Source organism: Astyanax mexicanus, chromosome 3 (assembly GCF_023375975.1).
Source record: "Astyanax mexicanus isolate ESR-SI-001 chromosome 3, AstMex3_surface, whole genome shotgun sequence".
NCBI classification, from domain to species: Eukaryota; Metazoa; Chordata; class Actinopteri; order Characiformes; family Acestrorhamphidae; genus Astyanax; species Astyanax mexicanus.
In genome coordinates, this window is record NC_064410.1 from 36,746,261 (window position 1) to 36,766,002 (window position 19,742).

The following is a 19,742-nucleotide window of genomic DNA, read 5'->3' on the forward strand; positions in this document are numbered from 1 at the left end:
GTGCTGATTGGCTGACTGCTCGCCGTCTCTAGGCAAAAGCTTTTGGTTTCATTTGAGAGAAACTTTTGTTTTGTTGTTCCGCGGCATGGGCCTGACATTTGACGAGTCTGCCACGATAGCTCTGGCTGTAACCGAGCCCATAAAGAGCGAAGCCCACCAGAACAAAGATGGAAGAATCGTCTGGTTTTACACACTGAGCTGATCTCCTGTTGAATCATACAGCAGGCCTGTCCTATTTCACTCTAAATGTGTAGCTTGTTATATCTTAGGGAACTTGTTTCAGGGTTTTGATCTCCTGAAGAAACTCAACAGTGTGGAAGAATTGTCAGCTTTCAGCCCATCCATCCCTCCTCCTCTTTCCTACCATTTGCATATCAAACAGACCCCCAGCTGTTGGGGATGTGGAAGTGCGTCAGGTGGCCTGTGTTTGAGGTGGAAGTGTGATCACACAAAAGACTTCATGTTCACGGAACTGAGTATTAATTCCAATTATTTTGATCACGCATCTGAAGAGATGACTTTTCAGAGGAGGCTCTGCAGAATTTGGGGGAAAAAGTGGGACTAGTGTAAAGTAACTCTGCTCTACAAACCCACCACCCCCCAATATCTCCATCTGCTCCTGCAATTCAAAACTCACTCATTTCTTACTGCTTGAAGAGTCTTGGGGTTTTTTTTATATTCCAGTGTAATGAGGGTTGAGCTGTAACGGAGATTGCTGACATCACCATTTCCTGTGTGTAAGTCACAAGCACAAGAACATGCAGCATACAGGCACTGTTTGGTACATCCTCTGTTCTGTATTAAAGATTGCTTTAATGAAAGTCTAAGCAGGCTTAAGCCTTTAATCAAGTTGTGCGTTTTTAAAAATATGCTTGTTTGAAGAAATGGCTTACATATCCATACATTACGTAAGTAGTGTAAGCCAAATAAATAAATATATATATATATATATACACACACACTGCAAAATGGGAGATTTCACTTGAACTATTCCTTTTAAAAGCGGCATCAAATCAGTTCGTATAAGCCCTTCCGTTTGTCCTCCTGATTTTTAATTCTTAAAATTCTGGTTAAATGGTTCTTATGGGGTACATTTGTTTATGAATTCTGTTAAGGAACTTCAAATTGGAATGATAATATTTTACTATATAGCCTTAAAATGGTTATTCTTGGAAACTGAACAATCTTCCCAGTTCACAAGATCTGTTATTGGGTTAAAGCCCTGTAATGTCAAACTGCAATTTCCTTGGTGTATAGTTCAGTAATGAGAATTTAGTATGTGGAAATTAATCTTAAATTCTGTTGTCCTACTGTACAAATAAATCCAAAAGAACTAAAACAGAGCTATAAAACAGGCCATTTTAAATACACCAAAACTGTTATGTCACAGTCTTGACTTTTTACATTAACACCCATAAGATGTACTCTGTACAAACCCATCACTCTAGCACATGCGCTAGTCCAGCAGGGAATAAGTTTGCTATGCCTCTAAGAGCTAACTGCCAATACGGCACATTTATTTACTTTACAGCAGTTTATAATATAAAAACAAACCTTGTATAACACATCAGTGAATAACATGAGAAATAATTAAAAGGGAAAGTCATGCTAAATTATGGTCATGCTAAGTTATCTCGTGTGCGCGCACAAATTAAGACCCCTCAGACTGGGTTGGCACTTTCTAAAAGAGCAGGCAGAGCCGCTGACACAGAGGCTGGGGCACACCTGTTATCATCTAGCCTGCTCTGACTATTGGCTTGCTAATACTGAGTCAGCAGCCCACAGCCCAAGTGTGCTTTTATGGCTTCAGTGTGAAGGATTTGTGGGGGCACACTGGCTTATTGTGTGTTGCTGTATCAGAGCTGGGGCTGCATGTGTCGAGCAGAGCAGCTGGAATTTCACTCTGTGTGTTCTGACCACGCTGGCCGAGCTGCTGAACGTTCTCCATATAAGGCTGCAGTTAAAGTTAAGGGGGCTGAGGTCAGAGCACTTAACCGTTAAAACTGTGTGGGAGGAAAACGTACACTTTTCAATCTTTTTTTTTTTGTTCCTGTGTTTAATGGTGTGCTGTTAGCTCTTATTGTTTTTAGCCTGTTTTTCTAGATTAAAACATTTCCCAAGGCAATAAAATGATTCTTATTTATCTAATACACAAATACTATTTACAACATGTTTACAATTAATAGCTGTCTGTTTATTTTGGTTACTCAAAAATGTTTTGTCATTTTTAATTCTTATTTGCACATCATTGCTGTCTTTGATTGGTTCATCTTGTATTTCTGGAATTGCAGCTTTATAGGAAAAGACAAAAGGCTTTAACTTGAGTTGGAAATCAGTGTAAATAGATTTTAATTCATTGTGAAAATAAATTGTCAAAAATAAAAATACAAGATATTTCTAGTTTTCCTTGTAAACACAAAATGAAAAAGTAAATAAAACAACACTTTAAAAAACAGGTATGGTCAAATAATAGCACCCTTTTTGTTGACTTAAACAGTTGTGTAAACAATTATATTTTATATAAAAATGACCTTTTGTTTAAATGTTTGGTAAATGCTTCTATAATGTAAAGTGTTTAATATACAAAATATTACAAAATATATAGTTAATCTTTACATTGTTTACTTTGTGCCAGAAAATAATTTTATAAATAATAATCTCATTAAAGTAAAAAATGATGTATAAAAATAGAAACTCTTGATCTAGAACAAAATGAACTGGAATTGGAAACAAATGAGCATTTCTGAACTGTAGTAACCTTTTGAACAAATGTGCACAGTAGGTGCTGTTTATGGTATGATTACGTGATGTGTGTGTCTGCCTCCGAGCGGCTGTGAGTCTAAGATTACTGCGATAAAGCACAGGACTGAACCAGTGGCTCTTGTTCTATCTGTGTGTGTGTGTGTGTGTGTGTGTGTGTGTGTGTGTGTTAGCGCGCCTGTAACCGACAGTAACCTCTCTCTCTCTCCCTCCTCCCTCTCCAGTCTGCTTTGTTTGGCCTGCAGGTAGCTCATCACATGAGTGCAGCTCTCTGATGTGGGGAGGTAGCTCTCTCGGCCTGGCTCGGAACGCCTTTGTCTCGCTGTGCTGTGTTTATTTTTCCACGCCTGCATGAGTAGTATGCGTCCCCAACATCTTCTGTTTTTGTTTTAGACTTGTTCTTTCTCTCGTCCATTATTCCAGCACGTTCCCTTTTCGTCCAAAGTCAATATTTAGCCGGCTGCAGCTTTTGTCGGCGTGAGCTGATATGCTTCGGTTTGTTTTATGAAGAAAGTGTCGCCTCTGATGGGTCTTGAGGGGGTAAAAGAGCGGGACACCTCACAGCTGGGCTTTACCTTCCCATCATGCTTTACTGGCTCAGAAGTGCCAAGAGCGGAGTGGTCCCACTGATCGTAAACAGCAGCTATGTTTGATTAGATGGAATTTTATAGTGTTCTGGCCAAAAATCATATTTTGTAGATAACAGCATTTTATTCAGTGTTTTGAGGCCACAATTAGTTATTTTAGTAGTCTTGGGTGTAAGAAAATTATTGATACTCTTGAATATCTTGTATCCATTTTAATGATAAGTATATATTCAAAGATAATAAGTAACACAGTAACACTACATGTTGAATCATAGCTCCTGCATCCCAATTCATTCTGTATTTCCAGGTTCTTGCAATACACATCCCTGTCTAGTATTACATCTAACCTATTTTGAAGATTACAGAACAACTCTACACTGTTAGATGTTTTCAGTGTTCAGTTTACACAGTACTGGTCGGTAGAGAATCGGCTTGCATTATTCATTAGCTACATTAGCCTTGCAGTTCCAGCACTAAACTAAAGAAGCGTTTCAGGATCCTGGAAAAGCTGCTGGACGATGAGTAACCAGCACGCAAATACCTGAGTCACTGCCTCATCTTTCCAGTCCTCCAACATGAGAAATAGACAGAGCACAAAGAGGAAAGAGAAGGAAATGAAGCATCTCTGAACTGAACTGTGTAACCTGTATTGTGCCAAGAATCAGACCTCGGCCCACTATACAGTTTTTGACAGTTTTGGGTAGGTTAAGATTGATGGACCTAATGAAGTTTCACATTCACAGTGTGGGTTTTAATTGGAAACCTTAAACTGAAAGCTGTTGGCAAGAAAAGTTTGGTTTCGCAGTTAATTTACTGGTTTTCTGTATCCCTACAATAATTAAACAAATCACACTCCATCCGAATCTTTGTATCAAAGTTTTGGCCAGCTACATGATTCCTGCCTACATTTTTTTTTGTGTTTGTTGTTCCTTCATTTGTTCCCTGTTCTCTCTTATTCATCACTCCCCCTGAGTTCCTCAATTCTGATGGGCTAGCAGCAGTTGCTTTTGGCAGACGCAATCACTCCTCCAACTGGATAAGAACCGGAAAACATGCCTCCATTCCTGATATCATCACTGAAGGAATTCAAATTGGGGGCCTCTGTTGATTGGCAGGAAATGATCTGATTTCTAATGCATGTTCTTATGAGGAAAGAGGGCCCACCCGCTCCTCCAGTGCTTTTATTGGCCCATATGAGTGGATTTCCCTCTCTACCTCTGTCTGATAGAAGAACAAATGCTGAAGGTACTGCAAGAATCAGAACACAATGCAACTGCCCCAAGAGTGGAGATTAACAGCAGCATCCATTTATCTTACTTGTCATGAAGAGTTCTGTCGGGTTTTAAACTTTATACTCTAGCACTGTAGCGTAGTGCTTATTTGGGTGCTATAGATCCATTTATTTATGTATATTGTAATGCATACATCAATAACTATCAGTATCCAGACAAAGAGCCATTTTAAATGGTTAAACACATACTTCTTCCCTGTTTTTAAGAGAGTAAGGATTAATGATGAATGTAACAGTGCTGTGCATGCTTTTATGTAAAAAGGCTGTGCATGTCTTTATATTGCCATGGTATGAGTATATGTACAAATAAAATAACAAAAATAATGGGCCCCTTAATTTGTTGATGCTATTTAGAAAAAAATAAAGTATTAAATCATTAGTAGTATTATGAAAATGAAAACTAAACTGTTGCTGTACACTGTGTAATATATAGCCCGTATAAACTAGAAACAGAATTGAGAAATGGCCTGTGATTTTTTAATTTTAGTAAGAAAGGAATTAATGTTTTGTGGGGAACTTGAGTCTGCATGTTGTGTATTTTAATTAACTTTGTTGAATAATTTTAAACTTTAATTTGAAGGTGTACCTGTTGTTTTACTACTGGCCTTAATTCGTTTTAAAGCTCTTAATTTAGGGTGGTAGAGTGCTGCAGGGGAGGGGGTAACGCAGGCTTATCACTGTGGAGCACTCTGCTGCGGCGTTGTGTTGGAGTACAGCAGCAGGTTTGCCTTCAGCTCCACTCTCTAGCGCTGATAACACACATGAGGGTCTGTGAGAGTTAGCTGTGGGAGGTGCTTTCCCGCCACATGCTTGCGCACACAAATGAGAAAGGGGTTATGAAACAGCCTCTGTTTAGCGTGTGTAGTTGTGAAAAGTGAAATTAGGCGCCCAAGGAACAATAAAGACTCATTTCTGCTTTTTGGCTCAGCTGTAGTGAAAGTAGGGATTCTGTGGTTTTGTTTCATGCTGGGCTGTATTGGGATGGGCATGTTTCATTGTGTGAGAACAGATAATACTATTAGAAAGACAAATAGATCAAAGTTTTTGTTCTATTTGTCTTTCTAATAGTATTATTGTTCTTTTTCTCACTGGCCAGCTGACCTTATGCATATGTTCACCAGTCTCAGTCAGCCACCTGTTCCTCCTAATTACTCTCTCTTTCTCTCTCTCTTTCTGTTTTCTCTTTCTGTAGGCACCTGTTCTTCATGCATGTGAAAGAGGATCTGCACCGTGGTCACCTGCGGATGGGCTCGGAACAGGCCGAGGAGCTGAGCGCTCTTCTGGCTCAGGCTGAGTTTGGAGACTACAACCAGAACACAGCCAAGTACTGGTACACCGAACTGTGTGGAAAAGAACCCGACCAGGCCACAGTTAACAGGTAACATCACTATGAATGACTGTTACCATGCTAATAGCACTCTAATGTCCTTTTAAAATTCCAAAACTACTTTTTTTTTTTTTTTTTTGTAGAAACTTCTTGGCAATTAAACTGCAGGTTAAATATTAGCTACTGTGTTTTTCAAAAAAGCTTCCTATCTAAAAATAGGCCTTCATATTCAAACTACTCATCACTCATATTATAGGAAGCCAGTTAATTAACGTAATTACAAGCTGTAACCACATGATTGCTTGTTGGATTTATATCTATATATTTTATTATTTGTATAAAATGTTTTCCATAGTATTGTTAGTATTGTTTGCTATTCACCCCCTTCTTTTTAATATTTCTCCCAAACAAGTAAACAAAGCCATTCATACATCAGTTAACATGTAACATAAGAAATTCTTTAAAATTATTTGAGATTTGTCCGTTAACATTCATTCATATGATGTAAAGGGCAGTTTGAGTTTCATATGATGGTGAGATTAATTATTTGTTTTGTTTTGATTTTGTTTTAATTAAAGGGTTTAACAATTAATACTGAAACTCTTTACATAAATAAAAAACAATGCAGACAACACACAGTCCACATAATTGCTTGAAATGTAAAATGTTTAATAGGCTACTAAGAAAAACAGAACATTCAATACTGAGGTCAGCAAAAATGATTGAGGTTATGTTTACATTGTACAATAAATCAATGACGTAATTATCATGACGGGTCTAATTTTAGCATCCCTCTAGGACATTAGATTATCTGGAAGCAGGATTTTCCCATCGGCTTCTCTGGAATTCTTTGCCCATCCCAATCATGCCTTGCGTCTTACCAGTTGTCGAAGGAACGAATGTAACCTCGCCAGCTTTTTGACACACATTCCAATGGTCTCTCTCGGATGCAAAAACAACATTCCTCACACGCTGCACTACAGTGCACTGCAGTGCACCTACTAAAGGCAAACAGACACTGCTGTCAGTGCAAATAAAGCCTCGACTAACGCTAGGCTAGCAGGTGTAGGATAGTAACTGAAACCTGTAGATTTGTGGTAAAACACAACAACAGCAGTAGATCTGAGCTGTTGGTTGTGGAGTAAGACAGACAGGGAAGTGTAGGAAGGAGTAGACAAACCACAACTTCCTCTTGTCCATTTGTGGTTGTGTGAGTCGGAAGCTATATATTAGTCTAACTTCTATTACGTGTGCCTGTTAGCGAGAAGCTGTAACTAATAGAACACAATAGCAAAAACATGTTATCGATTTAACGTTGAAGTAACTTTTAATGATTTTTAATTTTGAATGAGAATCAAGACAACAAATTTGGCTGTAGTTTTTTACTTTCTGTAGTATTTTTACTACTTTCAGCTTGTTGGAAGGGCCACGTTTTCCATGTGCTCTTTGGTTGTAGTAGCCTTTTTAAATCATCAAATATATTCATTGAAAGTTAAACTTGCAAGTTGGCTCGCAGTTCCTTATAAATCCAAAACCTGGTTCATCTGGTTTAACCAAAGTTTAAAGATTAGACCATTCTGGTTGCAGTACAATATAAATATTCACTATTTATAAAGAGATTCTTTCTTATTATAGAGTGAGTTTGAGTGGGGAAAGTTCCGTTAGAGCAGTGGCCATTGGGAGAGGGCCAAAGAAAGCAGCAGTATGTTTGTGCGAGGTCAAAGGGCATTGCCATCCAAGCACAACAATGTTTTACCAACACCAGGTCTTCCTAAAGCTCTCTGACTGGGAGCTAATCCACTGTGTTTATGTGCAAACAAACCTGGCTTGTTGGCTCTGAGCTAGTTATAATCCCCATTCCACCAAACAGCCCTTTGTTTAGGATCTATATATAGACTTGGTTAGGTAATGAATGACCTAATCTAATGAAATTCTGCCAGATTTTATTTATAAGTTTAATCTGAAATCAAATTATTCCTGAAATGACTTCTTGGAAAAGCATACTCTTATTATGACACTGTTTTGCTTTGTGAAATTTTATTTTCCAGTCAGGAGGACTGTAGTCATCATGGTATAAAAAAGGCAATGAAACCTATTTTATGAACGCTTGTTGGCGGTAAATGTTTAATCATTTAGCAAGCTCTGTTACCTCCACTTCAAACACTCTGTAAACCACATGTTGGATTTAATTCTGAAGGGTCAGAGTCCAGGTCTCTGGATATTTTTTTTTTCTCACTCAATGGTGCCTCTTTCTACTCATCATATTTTTCCCCTAAGATATGTTCACTATGCCAGTGCACATGTTTTTGGGACCTGTACAGTTTTTGTAATAGTCTAAATTTAGAGAGAACTCTAGCTCTGAGATAAGTAAAATGCTTATCTCAGTGTAATGCTAATTTCTGTCCTCTACAACAAGTGTCCTGCCTCCTAAAGTCAGGAATGGTGATTAGGACTATTTTTGTGGCCTAGACCGTTTCTCTTGTGTTCTAATTGGTGGTCTTTGCTTTCCATTTTGGTGAACAGTGATTAGGAGCAATTGTGTCTTCTATAAATAGTATGTTTAGATCTTCTGAGTGCTCCTGATTTTAAGTGGAGGGAACATGATTAGGAATAATCAGGGCTGGTTTCTGTTTTGTATAATGGTGTGCCTAATTTTCTTATTGGTGTATAGGTAGAGCTGGGCGATAGGGTTAAAATATGATGTCATGATGTACAGTATTTACCACCATGTTTTCACACACATCAGTGGTGGCAGATTCTTAAAAAAACTGATATTTAAATACTGTTTCATGCATAGTGTAGTTATTTGTGTTCAATTTTGCTGCCCACCATCTCATTTAACAGGATTGTTTTACACTGTAATAAAATGTAAATAAAATGTAAATTTAATTTACAAATTTAATTGTTCCTTAAAATGCTTTAAAACATTGTCAATACAATGAGGCAAATTTATCATGATAAGATAAAATATCATCGTATTGCACAGTTCTATGTGTAGGTAAAATTGTGTTCTCTGTACTGTCCTTTATCTTCTCTTTTTTCACATGGGAAATGGTTATTACATTCTGTTTCCTTTAATAGTGTTCTAGGTGGTAGTCCTGTTTTTCTATAAATGCTTATTAGTGACCCTCCTTTTGAGGTAATAGTTATTTGGGACTATTTATGTGACCTATAATTGTGTGCCTTTTTTGCCTTTATAAAAATGTTTATCAGGGCTATATTCATAAAACAAATGCCCCCAATGAGTATGTTTTATGCAGTAATCCTGATTTTCTAATTGAGAGAAAACTTATTGGGCATAATTCCAGTTCTCAGTAGTGGTGTTGTGTATTCTAAAATCCTGATGTAGAAAATAGAGGTTAGGGTCAATTTCTATTCCATTTTATATTATTCTAAGTAGTATTTTGTTTTTCTAATAGAGGTAATATTAGTCATGGGCTATGATCACTCTATAATAGCAATCCTCTTGAGGTGTACCAACACAATCATAGGCCTTGTAGAAGGTTGTGTATAATTCATAATGGTCTTGTTCTGCTGTTTTGGACCCTGTTTTGGACCCTCTCTTCTTGTGACAATTTTGGTGTTCTTTCCATGTTCAGCCTTCGTTATGCTGTGCTAGCACAGTTATTTAAAGCTATGCTATGGCTAAGACGGGACTGATTAATCACTGTTCCTTCTTACGTACACAATCCTTGTGTTGAACCATGTATAATAAAACATAAGCCCACGTGCCCTGGAGATGCGTGCCTGTTTACAGTTGCCCGAAGAAGACGAAGCGTAATGTTTAATTAGCTGTGAAGATGATCCTGTGATGACCCATTTGACTAAATTCAATAAGAAGAGTGTCTACATGTGTAGAGTGTCTTACTGGAGGTTAGCCTTTTAAAACATGGCCTACATTCTAATTCAAAGTGGCTTAAATATGAAAGCGCTGAATTCAGCGGTTACCTTACAGGCTGCAGGGATTCTGCTGCTTCTGATGAGATTAGTGTGTTAATCTGAAGCCGCTGTAGATATGCTTTGGCTCAGCTGTGGCTGCAGTGCACTCTGGGAATGATTTTGCGCTCTTTCCTCTCTGCTCCAGCGCTGTTCTAGGGCAGATGTTCGTGTGAAGGTGCTGACTGTGAAAGCTGGAGCTTTGCCTAGGGTGCGCACACAGAGAAAGCGAGAGCGAGAGAGCAGGCTGAATAATGTATTGCTGGCTGTTGTTTGTAGCAAAGTGATTTTTCAACACCTACAGGATGTTCGGGGCAGAAAAACTTGTCGACATGTCACTTTTTTCTTTCCTCCTTTCTCTTTCTTTTTTTGGTTTCTCTTTTTAAAGTATGCTCTCTTACTTGGGTAGATTACATCCAAGATATGAGCTGGATTAAGGATAAAATTGCTAAAGTACAGAAAGAGATTGATTTTAAAGTTGCTTCTTACAGTGTTACTTTTGGATTATTATATGTTATTTAAGTATTATCAAATTGAAATGCTTTGACCAAAAGAATTTAAGAGAATTTGTGTACAAAAGTGAATAAATAGAAAGAAAATAAAGAGCCAGCACTTTCTCAGCCAGTTCTCTTGAAAGTTTGACTCATTTGTTAGCAGTTCATTGTGTACTAAAACCACTTGAATATCTTGCTCAATATACTTTACCTATTGGGAAGCAAATGAATGTTGAAGTTATTGAAGGTGATGTGTTTGAGGCCAATAAAAAACTTAATAAAGTTCACGTTTAAGAGTGTAATGGCAGGTCTTGCAGAGTTTTTATTTATTTATTTATTTATTTATTTTTCCTGTCAGTGTGCAGTTATCAGTACCTACCAGAATCGAAAGTGCTCGAAGGAAGGGCAATAATAATGCGTAGATAACATGAGAACTTTGATCTCACTCTCTTGCTCTTACACAAAAAACTTGCATTTGCATTTTTGCAGTTTTTTTGCTCCTTTCTTAATAAATTTGAATCTGTTTTATCTTGCCATTTGTCAGTATGAATGTCCAAATAAAATGCTCCAAAATTGCTTAATACGATTTTAAACAGTGGAATGTGGTCCTGCTTTTTGCTGCCCAGATTTATCCATTAATTTTACCCATATCAACCACCCTTAGGTCAATATCTTATCCTCTGTGTCTTTTGTGTTTTTGTTTTCAGTATAATAGCACGGCACCAGGCTCTGGAGGGTGTTAGTCAGGGTTCAGTGGAGTATCAGGCCCTGCAGCTTGTTTCCTCTCTGGAGCATTATGGGGTAGAGTGGCACTGGGCCCGGGATGCAGAGGGGCAGAGACTGGCGATCGGAATCGGACCAGAGGGCATTGCGGTCTGCAGGGAAGACTTCAGTCTGGTCAACAGGTACACAAAAAAGCACCACAGCCTCATGTACAGCATTCTTCACACACACTTGTGAAATGGGTCTTGACTGCTGTTGGCCGAGTAGGAGCAGGGAGCATCCAGAGCACATACTGATAAAAAAAAAAAAAGAAAATACAGAGCAAAGTGCAGTCTGCTGGTTCATATGAATCTGTGTCAGCCGTGAGAGGCAGGTTATGCTGTGTGAACATTACTTAGAGATACGCTTAAAGTTTTACCAATTTAATTGTTTTAGAAAATGTCCAGTTTAAAAATGTGAAGAAATATTACACAGCCTTTTACAGGTTTAATAAGAAGTCCACAGCAAATGGTGTATACAGTATACTCTTCTAAAAAGGTGTGATACAAATGCATTGTACATTAAGTGCAGATGTACCCTCAAAAGAACAGTGTGATCCTTCAGGTTCAAATATATTCCTTAATTGAGGTTCTGCAGACTTTCCCTTGAGGTTACTACTGCAGGGACATTTTTGTAAATTTTTATGTAATGGAAAATTGGGCTTTATTGACCCCATTGTCCTAACATGTGTATGTTAGAATGACATGATTTTAAAATCTTTGCTCTTAAAGTTATCTATCCTAATGTATTTGTTAATTGAACAGACCTCAAACAATCAGAAGCTGTTTTTGTACATCAAAAGCTTCGTTGAAACTGCCTTAGTAGGTTTTAAGAAGAAATGCACATCGAATGCATGCTCCAGTAGCGCAGACAAAATACTTGAAATTTTATATATAAATTACATAAATGTAAAGAATGATTGATTAAACAAGACTAGCAGATTTTAAACCAGTGTAGGAAAAAGTCCAATAAAGAACTGTCCTTGTTTGTATCACTTATTTCTGTTAATAGCTGTATAAATGATGCCTGATGAACACCTGCGTCTATTCAGGTCTAATGCTGTGTGGTTTTCCCCTCTCTCTGCAGGATATCCTATCCTATAATACAAATAGCCACTCAGTCAGGGAAGAGCGTATATTTGACGGTCACAAAGGAAACCAGCGACAGCGTGGTCCTTCTCTTTAAGCTAATCAGCAACAGAGCGGCCAGCGGCCTGTACAGAGCAATCACAGAGACGCACGCCTTCTACAGGTGAGCTAAACCCCATATGCATGTACACACACACACACACACACACACACACGGGAGGTTACATTAGTACAAGTCCTTTACATTTTTTTTTGTTGTTATAACAGCAAAAGAGGTCTGCACTAAACAAGAGCACATTTATTTTTCTACATTCATAAAGACACATAAAATTTAGATAAACTGTAAAGAAACTTTCTAATAAAGGTAGAAAAACTAAAACTTAATATATTAATCAAAACCTGAACTCTAAATCCTGCTCACTTCTTGTCTGTGCTATGTGCTATAGTTACTGTGTATAGTCACTACAAACCACAACAGGTTGCGCTGTGTTTGTGATGTAATTTTACACCAACAGCTTGTGTAAACATGGGAGTTAATATCGTGAAGCATCCCTGAATGTCACCTGAAGAATCCTATTAGCTTATTAGATAACATTATCTGCTGACCCGGTCACCCACATCCTGTTCATGATGATGATGGATAAATAGTGCAGCGCTAGTTTAAAATATAGCTTCACTGTTATAAGTTGGGTATTGATGTTTTCAGTTGAGACTTGACTCTAACCAACTAAGTTCATAAATGTTAAGGGTCCAACACTCTCTCTAGTAATATACCTGCATATTTGGTGTTGCTAAGGCAACCAGTTTCCATATGTGAGCAATTTATGAACAAACCCTGAGGAACCTTTCAGTGAATGAGCTGTTTTTAAAGAATTGTAAGTTTCTGTAAATAAAAAACCTTTTGAATTATTTTTACAGAACCTTGGTTCCATACATCCAAGTCAAGAGCTATTTTAGAAACCTTTGTGTATATGTATGTGTATGTGTTCAGCACCAGTTTAAAGACTACATAAGACTCCACTAAATTCTGAAGATAACTGCATCTAGCCACTGCTGTTACGTGACCCCGTTCGCTGCTGTACAAGCCTTTTGGTAATTTCCATTTCACTCTGGGTGGTTACAGCCCTGAACCTCACAGCTCTGCCCAGAACTAGCCTGTTTATTGTTGTTCATGTTCAGCTTCTTACACATTAACCAAGAAAGGATTCAGATTGTTTTCATAAACCGCTGGCAAAGATTAATCTCTGCGCTATGCACATTGTTACAGTTAGGATAAAGAGAATCGCTTCACTTATCACTTCCATTGTTTTAATGCCTTCACTCTCATTATAATATGAAGTTTCTCTGTGCAAACTGAGTGTGTCAGCCCTTTGAATTGTTCCATTGTGAAGGCGGTTGCTCTGCCCACAGTCCTTCGTTCGTTCTTTTCTAAAATACAGGATTATCCTCTGCTTTTTCATGTTTGTGTCTCAAGATGCAGCAGAAACTCCCACCACCTTTCTTTCTTCCAGCAAATATCCTATTATCTTTAATTTTGGTCTAAATAATCAGTGTATATATATATATATATATATATATATATATATATATATATATATATATATATATATATATATATATATATATATATATATATATATATATATATTTATATATATATTTATTTATTTATTTATTTATTTATTTTTTTTAAGTTTTAAAGGACTGTAGTGCTTTTTTCCACAATACTTGATGCGCCTGATGTGTGTGTTTTTTGTTTTTTTTTTACACTGAACCCTCAGATACAGTCTAGTCTTCACTTCACTGTCACACAAAAAACATGTATCTCCAAAGTGGTATCTTTAAAGGATAGGAAATATATATTTTTAAAAACATTTAGTGCAGTTGTTTAGAGTATTTCTATTTGTCCCTTCATCAGATTTTAAATTATATCAAAATCCAAACACATTTACTAGGGCTGGATGATATGGCCCTAAAATAATATCACAATATTTCAGGGTGTATTACAATAACAATATTCCTGGTGATATGAAAAAAAACATTGAATTATTTTAAATAAATGTCTAAACTGTAGTACTGCAACAACATAAATATACATGCCTTTTTTTTAGTATAAATATAACAATTTTATACGTTTAGCAGAAATAACAAAACAAATCTATTAACGTTTGTCTTTTCTTAACCAGTAACTGAATGTTAAATGACAAAACAAATACAAAATGTTTTTAAGAAGAGTGCAATATAGAGTGTTTTTTTTTTTAATGTGGCAAAAAGTTTGGAGATCATGTACAATATCATACCCTTAACATTTACACACATTTATTTAACCTCTCACAGTTTAGCCCCACCCATTTGTAGTGAAGTTACAAAAGACTAGGCCTTTTCATAATAATACATAAATTATTACATTACTAGAAAGCAGAATATCATAAATGTGTATAAAATGGGTTTTAATGGTTCCATAAGGCACATGTGACTGCTTCCGTAACTTCTGCTGCCCCCTCATATAGCTTCTGCCCTGTCTTATGGCTGGTCAAACGGATGCCTAAAGACGGGCACGGTCAATTTGAGCTGTTAACATAAAATCTACAGTATTTTCTGTAACTCACGTCTCAGATAGTAAGGACCGCTCTGTCCTACACACAAATCCATAACACTACTTGTTTTGATCCTCCCCATGGGTGTAAGTGATGTATCAAAAAGAAAAAGACAGCTGACGGGCACCATTTGTGTTGGGCACAGATGGAATATGACCTCCGCCCTTAACCCATCTATGCAGTGAGCACACTTTCACACATGGTGAGCACACGTGCCTAGATCAGGAGCACACAAGCCCACAGTGTGCATGTGTGCAGAGCCTGGGGTGCAGGGAAGGGTTGGGGTCCTTGCTGAAGGCTCATACAGTGGAAGCTTAACAAACTTGGTATTAAACCTACTACCCTATGATCAATAAATAATTCTGTGCTCTAAACACTGAGCCACCTTGCCCCCCTTTACCCACGGTCTCAAAAAAATAGTCCAACTGTAGGAATTTTGGTGATTTTTCTTGCTGATCAATCCCTGAATCAGCATATGGTCTACTAACACATGCCTTTCATATTGCTTATGCAATTATATGATCCTATGCCCCAGTCACGTAAAATTTTTCGCACACCCTACTATGTCAGGAGCATATGGATGTGTGAGACAGATTTCTGTACTCTTACCTCATCGTCTTAGCTCCAGATAAGGCTTTCATTACTCCGCTGCCCTCAGTCTGTGCTCTTTGTACTTGAACTTTGATCAGCAACCCCCTCATATTTCCACACATACAGCACATCACCTTTCCACTCGCCCATTATCTCTAATGGATGCCAGATCAGCTCAGTTGAGTCAGCACTTTGAGCAAAAGCTTAATGATAAACGACTGCATCATCGCAGCTGGTTCAGATACTGTCTCTCAGTCACTTGTATCTGATGGGAGATAAAAGCAGTAAAAAGAAAGCAAAAAATATATATATAAAAAAAAAGACGTAATTGCCGACCCCTGCTCTTCAGCATTAGCCAACAATTTTTTTTCACTGGCAGTGATTGTTTTCTATCTCTTAGCTTGTCCAGAAATGCATGTGTAGAGCATTTCTTTTCAGTTGTGGCTTAAAGCACTATAGGGGTAACCCAGGAAAAAATAATACCAATTCTTACTCATTGCTCCTATAAACAAAAAAAAGATAATGAGTGAGTAATAAATATGTATATTTCTTTCCCTCTCACAGATGCGACACAGTAACGAATGCAGTAATGATGCAGTACAGTCGAGACTTCAAGGGTCACCTGGCCTCGCTGTTCCTCAACGAAAACATCAACCTGGGCAAGAAGTATGTGTTCGACATCCGCCGCACATCAAAGGAGGTGTACGACTACGCGAGACGAGCGCTCTACAACGCCGGCATCGTGGACTTGATGTCCCGCTCTGGGGGTCGATCGCCGTCCTCGCGCTCTCCTTCGCATGGACAGCAGGAGGTGCTAGACTGCAGCGGCTGCCAACAGAGCCGAGCGCTGCAGGAGAAGCTGCAGAAACTGCGGGAGGCGCTGCTGTGCATGCTGTGCTGTGAGGAGGAGATAGATGCAGCTTTCTGTCCCTGCGGACACATGGTCTGCTGTCAGAACTGCGCCAAACAGCTTCAGGTGAGGACACACACGCTCACACTTGCACACAAACACACAGTGACACATTTTTAAGAAATGATTTCTTGCCACACTATTTCTCTTACTCCAGAAATAGTTGATCAGATTTTTTATTTTTGGTGATGCTTTAATAGTTAACACAGCAGCTACAAACCATGTGGAGTTGTTTAGTAATCTTTAATTGGCACGCTTATGTGATTTTATCACTATATGACTCACTTCTATCTATAAACTTGGATTAAAAATTACATTGCATGGTTCAAACATTGACCACTTTTATAGATGCACAGTGAGGCAATGAAAAATGAGGTATGAGGTATACGTGTTTTGATCCAGGCTTAATTGGCACATAAACAGGATCAAACGAAAAAACGCCAAACGCTCATATGTCTATCCGTTTTTATAGATCTAAATACAGTCATACAGTGTCAGAAACCGCATGACCAATGTGTAGAATATAATAACAGTGTGACTGGGTGCTCCTTCAATTGAATAATGGTCACTGTGATATGATATATGTGACTGTTGCACAACTGTGGCTGAATTGCTGCAGATGGTGAAGTTGGGCCGGGGGATTAATCTTTCCACTGGTCTCTGATAATTCCCCCCGTAATGAGCAGCTGATTTTTCACAGCCGGGTGGGAGAGGATGGATTAAGGCTAGTGAAGCCCATCTGTTTTGGTTGTGGTGGCCTGTGTGCTTTTACTTTCTCGCTATCTCTACTAAAGATCCAACAGATCTATCATGTTTCTTTTGAGTTGCCTGAGGTAGAATGAGCAAATACTTAAGCTTTACTTTAGCTACATGATCTGAGAAAACGGGAACACTTGTGAATAAGGCCTTGTTAAGTAAAAATGTATTATACAACATAGTTCTGGTTTAGTTTTTTTTTTTGTATTCTTTAATTTAAAGTTTTTTTTTGTGAAAGTGATTTACAGTGTAGTAATTCAGTAATTCATAGATATCCAATCCATGGACATGCAACATGAATGTGAACGGTCAAATTAGAATTCATGCGTATTTTTGCTTTTACACATGCGCTACCTGCTTCTCTCTCGTTTCCACACATCTCTTGGTGCAGCTGTGCAGCTATAGCTGTAAAAACAGCAAAAGCAAACAGTCTGACCTTTTTTCTCCTCCTCGACCTGAGCATGAACTTCAGACCAGCTGTTTACTCTTCACTCCAGCAAAAGATTCTCCACATATGAGCTGCTAATGCATCCATTTCACCTTTTATAAAACTACAAGTCGTCTCTCAAATGAGTTTTTTTTGTTGTTGGTGAAGAAGGCGACATTTATTCACGTATCAGTGTGCGCATGCGAGGCGTTTCAGGAACAGATTCATTCACATTACACACAGATCACTTACATTTGTGAATGTGAACAGTCAAGATGAGCAAAAAATCGGATTTGAGCTATGTGGCTTTTAATGTGAATGTAGCCACAGAAATCAGGTCTAGAAGAGTGGTTTCGCTGAGAAATGAAAATGCTGACTTTATCCATTTCTCTCTCTCTCTCTCCTTTACAGTCGTGTCCAGTGTGTCGGTCAGAAGTTGAGCACATCCAGCACGTCTACCTGCCCACCTGCACCAGCCTGCTGAACCTGACCATCACAGGCAACGGCAGCCCAGAGCCCATCCACCGGGGCATGGCCACACACACCTGCACTAGCAAAGACTTCTCCAGCAGCGAAAAGCTCTACCAGACCTAAGAAAGCCCAGCGTTCACTCTTCCACTAAAGCTTTTATTTTATTACCTACGACTCGGTGCGCATCACGCCCACCACAAAACCTGTTCTTAAACACCAATGAAGAGACCTGCCAACTTTTACTTGTTTTGTATGTTCGATCTTAATTTAATTCTATCAGTTGATCTGATGAAAAGCTGTGTGTACTTTTATAATTTGAATATTTTTTTTTCTTTCTATCCAAAATGTTCTCCTGATTCATATCATACAGTGTGCACTTTCACTTGTTTAGTTTTTCTGCTTGTGAACATATTTTAAAACATTTTGTGAATGTTTTTTTTTCCCACTTTTTATTTAATTGCATTTCATGTTTTTTAATTGTCATATTTCCACTCTCAGTATATTATTCTTTTGCTGTGGAACCAAGTGTGCAGTATTTTTCCTTTTTCTCTTAGTTTTTATTTTTATCCATTGAGATCTGAATGGTTTTCAGGCTGATGAAGAGGGACGTGATGGGCACAAACCTGTACAGTGCTGTTCTAGGAATTGAACATGGGATGTGGTCACTCTCTGTTGTCCTATTTTGAGGATATTCAGTGCTGATGGAGCCAAAACTAGACTCCAAACACTGAATGAGCGGCTGGAAAGTAGAGGAAGTTTCTAGTTCTTCTGGTGTTCAGTGGTTTGTTCTGTTTGAAGCTTCTGTACTGTTTCTAACTTCAGCTGCAGCTGACTAGCAGTTTTATATGCAAAGGATACTTGAGGGTCTGTCGGTGCAATGCTAGCTGTTTGACACAAGCTTTTGAGTTTTATTTTTTGTGGGAGACGCGTGAGGAAAACGTAAAAAAAAAAAACTTATTTTAAAAAAAGAAGTCTATTCTACACTGTCACTTTACCAAGGTGTTTCCTAAGTGTAGTACTCCTAGGGCTTTGCCTTAATGTAGCAGTAACACAGTGTGTTTGGTATGCATATTCTTTCTTTGCACAGACTATTGTTGAAAGATGAAGAGGAATTATTTTCTTTATTGCTGACACAATATATGGCACAGTCACTGCAGGGGATATTTTTTCACTATGTACAAGTAGATTTTTGTTTCTGTTTGTTTGAAGCAAAAAACTATGCTCTGTACATGTAGGATCTAGTCGATCTTTTATATTTCTTTGGACAAGAGAGGTATTAATAAAGTTGTGATTTTTAAACACATCACTGACTTTGTTTTAATCCTTTACAGAAAATAAAGCGCTAGAAACATTTCATCATTGTTGGTTCGCCAGCGATATCTTGCAACTGTAGCTTCCAGAATGTACTCTGTGGGCGGGTTTTACCTCCAGCAGATGAGGTCACAAGAGAAAGGAGCCCTAAATAAAAACAATATTATTCTCACACACACACACACGTCATCTGTTTATTGTTTGTTTCTTCCAAAATTAAGGATTAAAAAAAAAAAGGTTCTCTTGCTTCTGTTGGAGTAACTGTCTCTACTGTCTATGAAAGATTTTTACTAAATTTTAGAGCATTGCTGTGAGGATTTGATAGTATTCAGCACAATACAACTAGAGGTCCAGTGGGTATAGAGTACAGTAATGGATTTCATATAACTAGTTGTGACATGATTTCTGGAACAAAATGTTAGAAGTTATGAAAT

The 19,742-nt window shown here is 38.0% G+C and overlaps 1 protein-coding gene across 1 annotated transcript in view; it reads left to right on the forward strand.

Annotated features, from left to right (window-relative positions):
* The window catches only part of mylipa (myosin regulatory light chain interacting protein a), a 31,249-nt gene extending 11,949 nt beyond the window's left edge, over positions 1–19,300 (forward strand). Inside the window, exons 3-7 of the mRNA XM_007228520.4 lie at positions 5,831–6,016; positions 11,103–11,300; positions 12,244–12,408; positions 15,998–16,409; positions 17,938–19,300. Of these exons, the coding sequence (XP_007228582.2) occupies positions 5,831–6,016; positions 11,103–11,300; positions 12,244–12,408; positions 15,998–16,409; positions 17,938–18,120 (1,144 nt within the window). The 3' untranslated portion in view covers positions 18,121–19,300. The remainder of the gene's footprint in view (positions 1–5,830; positions 6,017–11,102; positions 11,301–12,243; positions 12,409–15,997; positions 16,410–17,937) is intronic.
* The last annotated feature ends 442 nt before the right edge of the window (positions 19,301–19,742 follow it).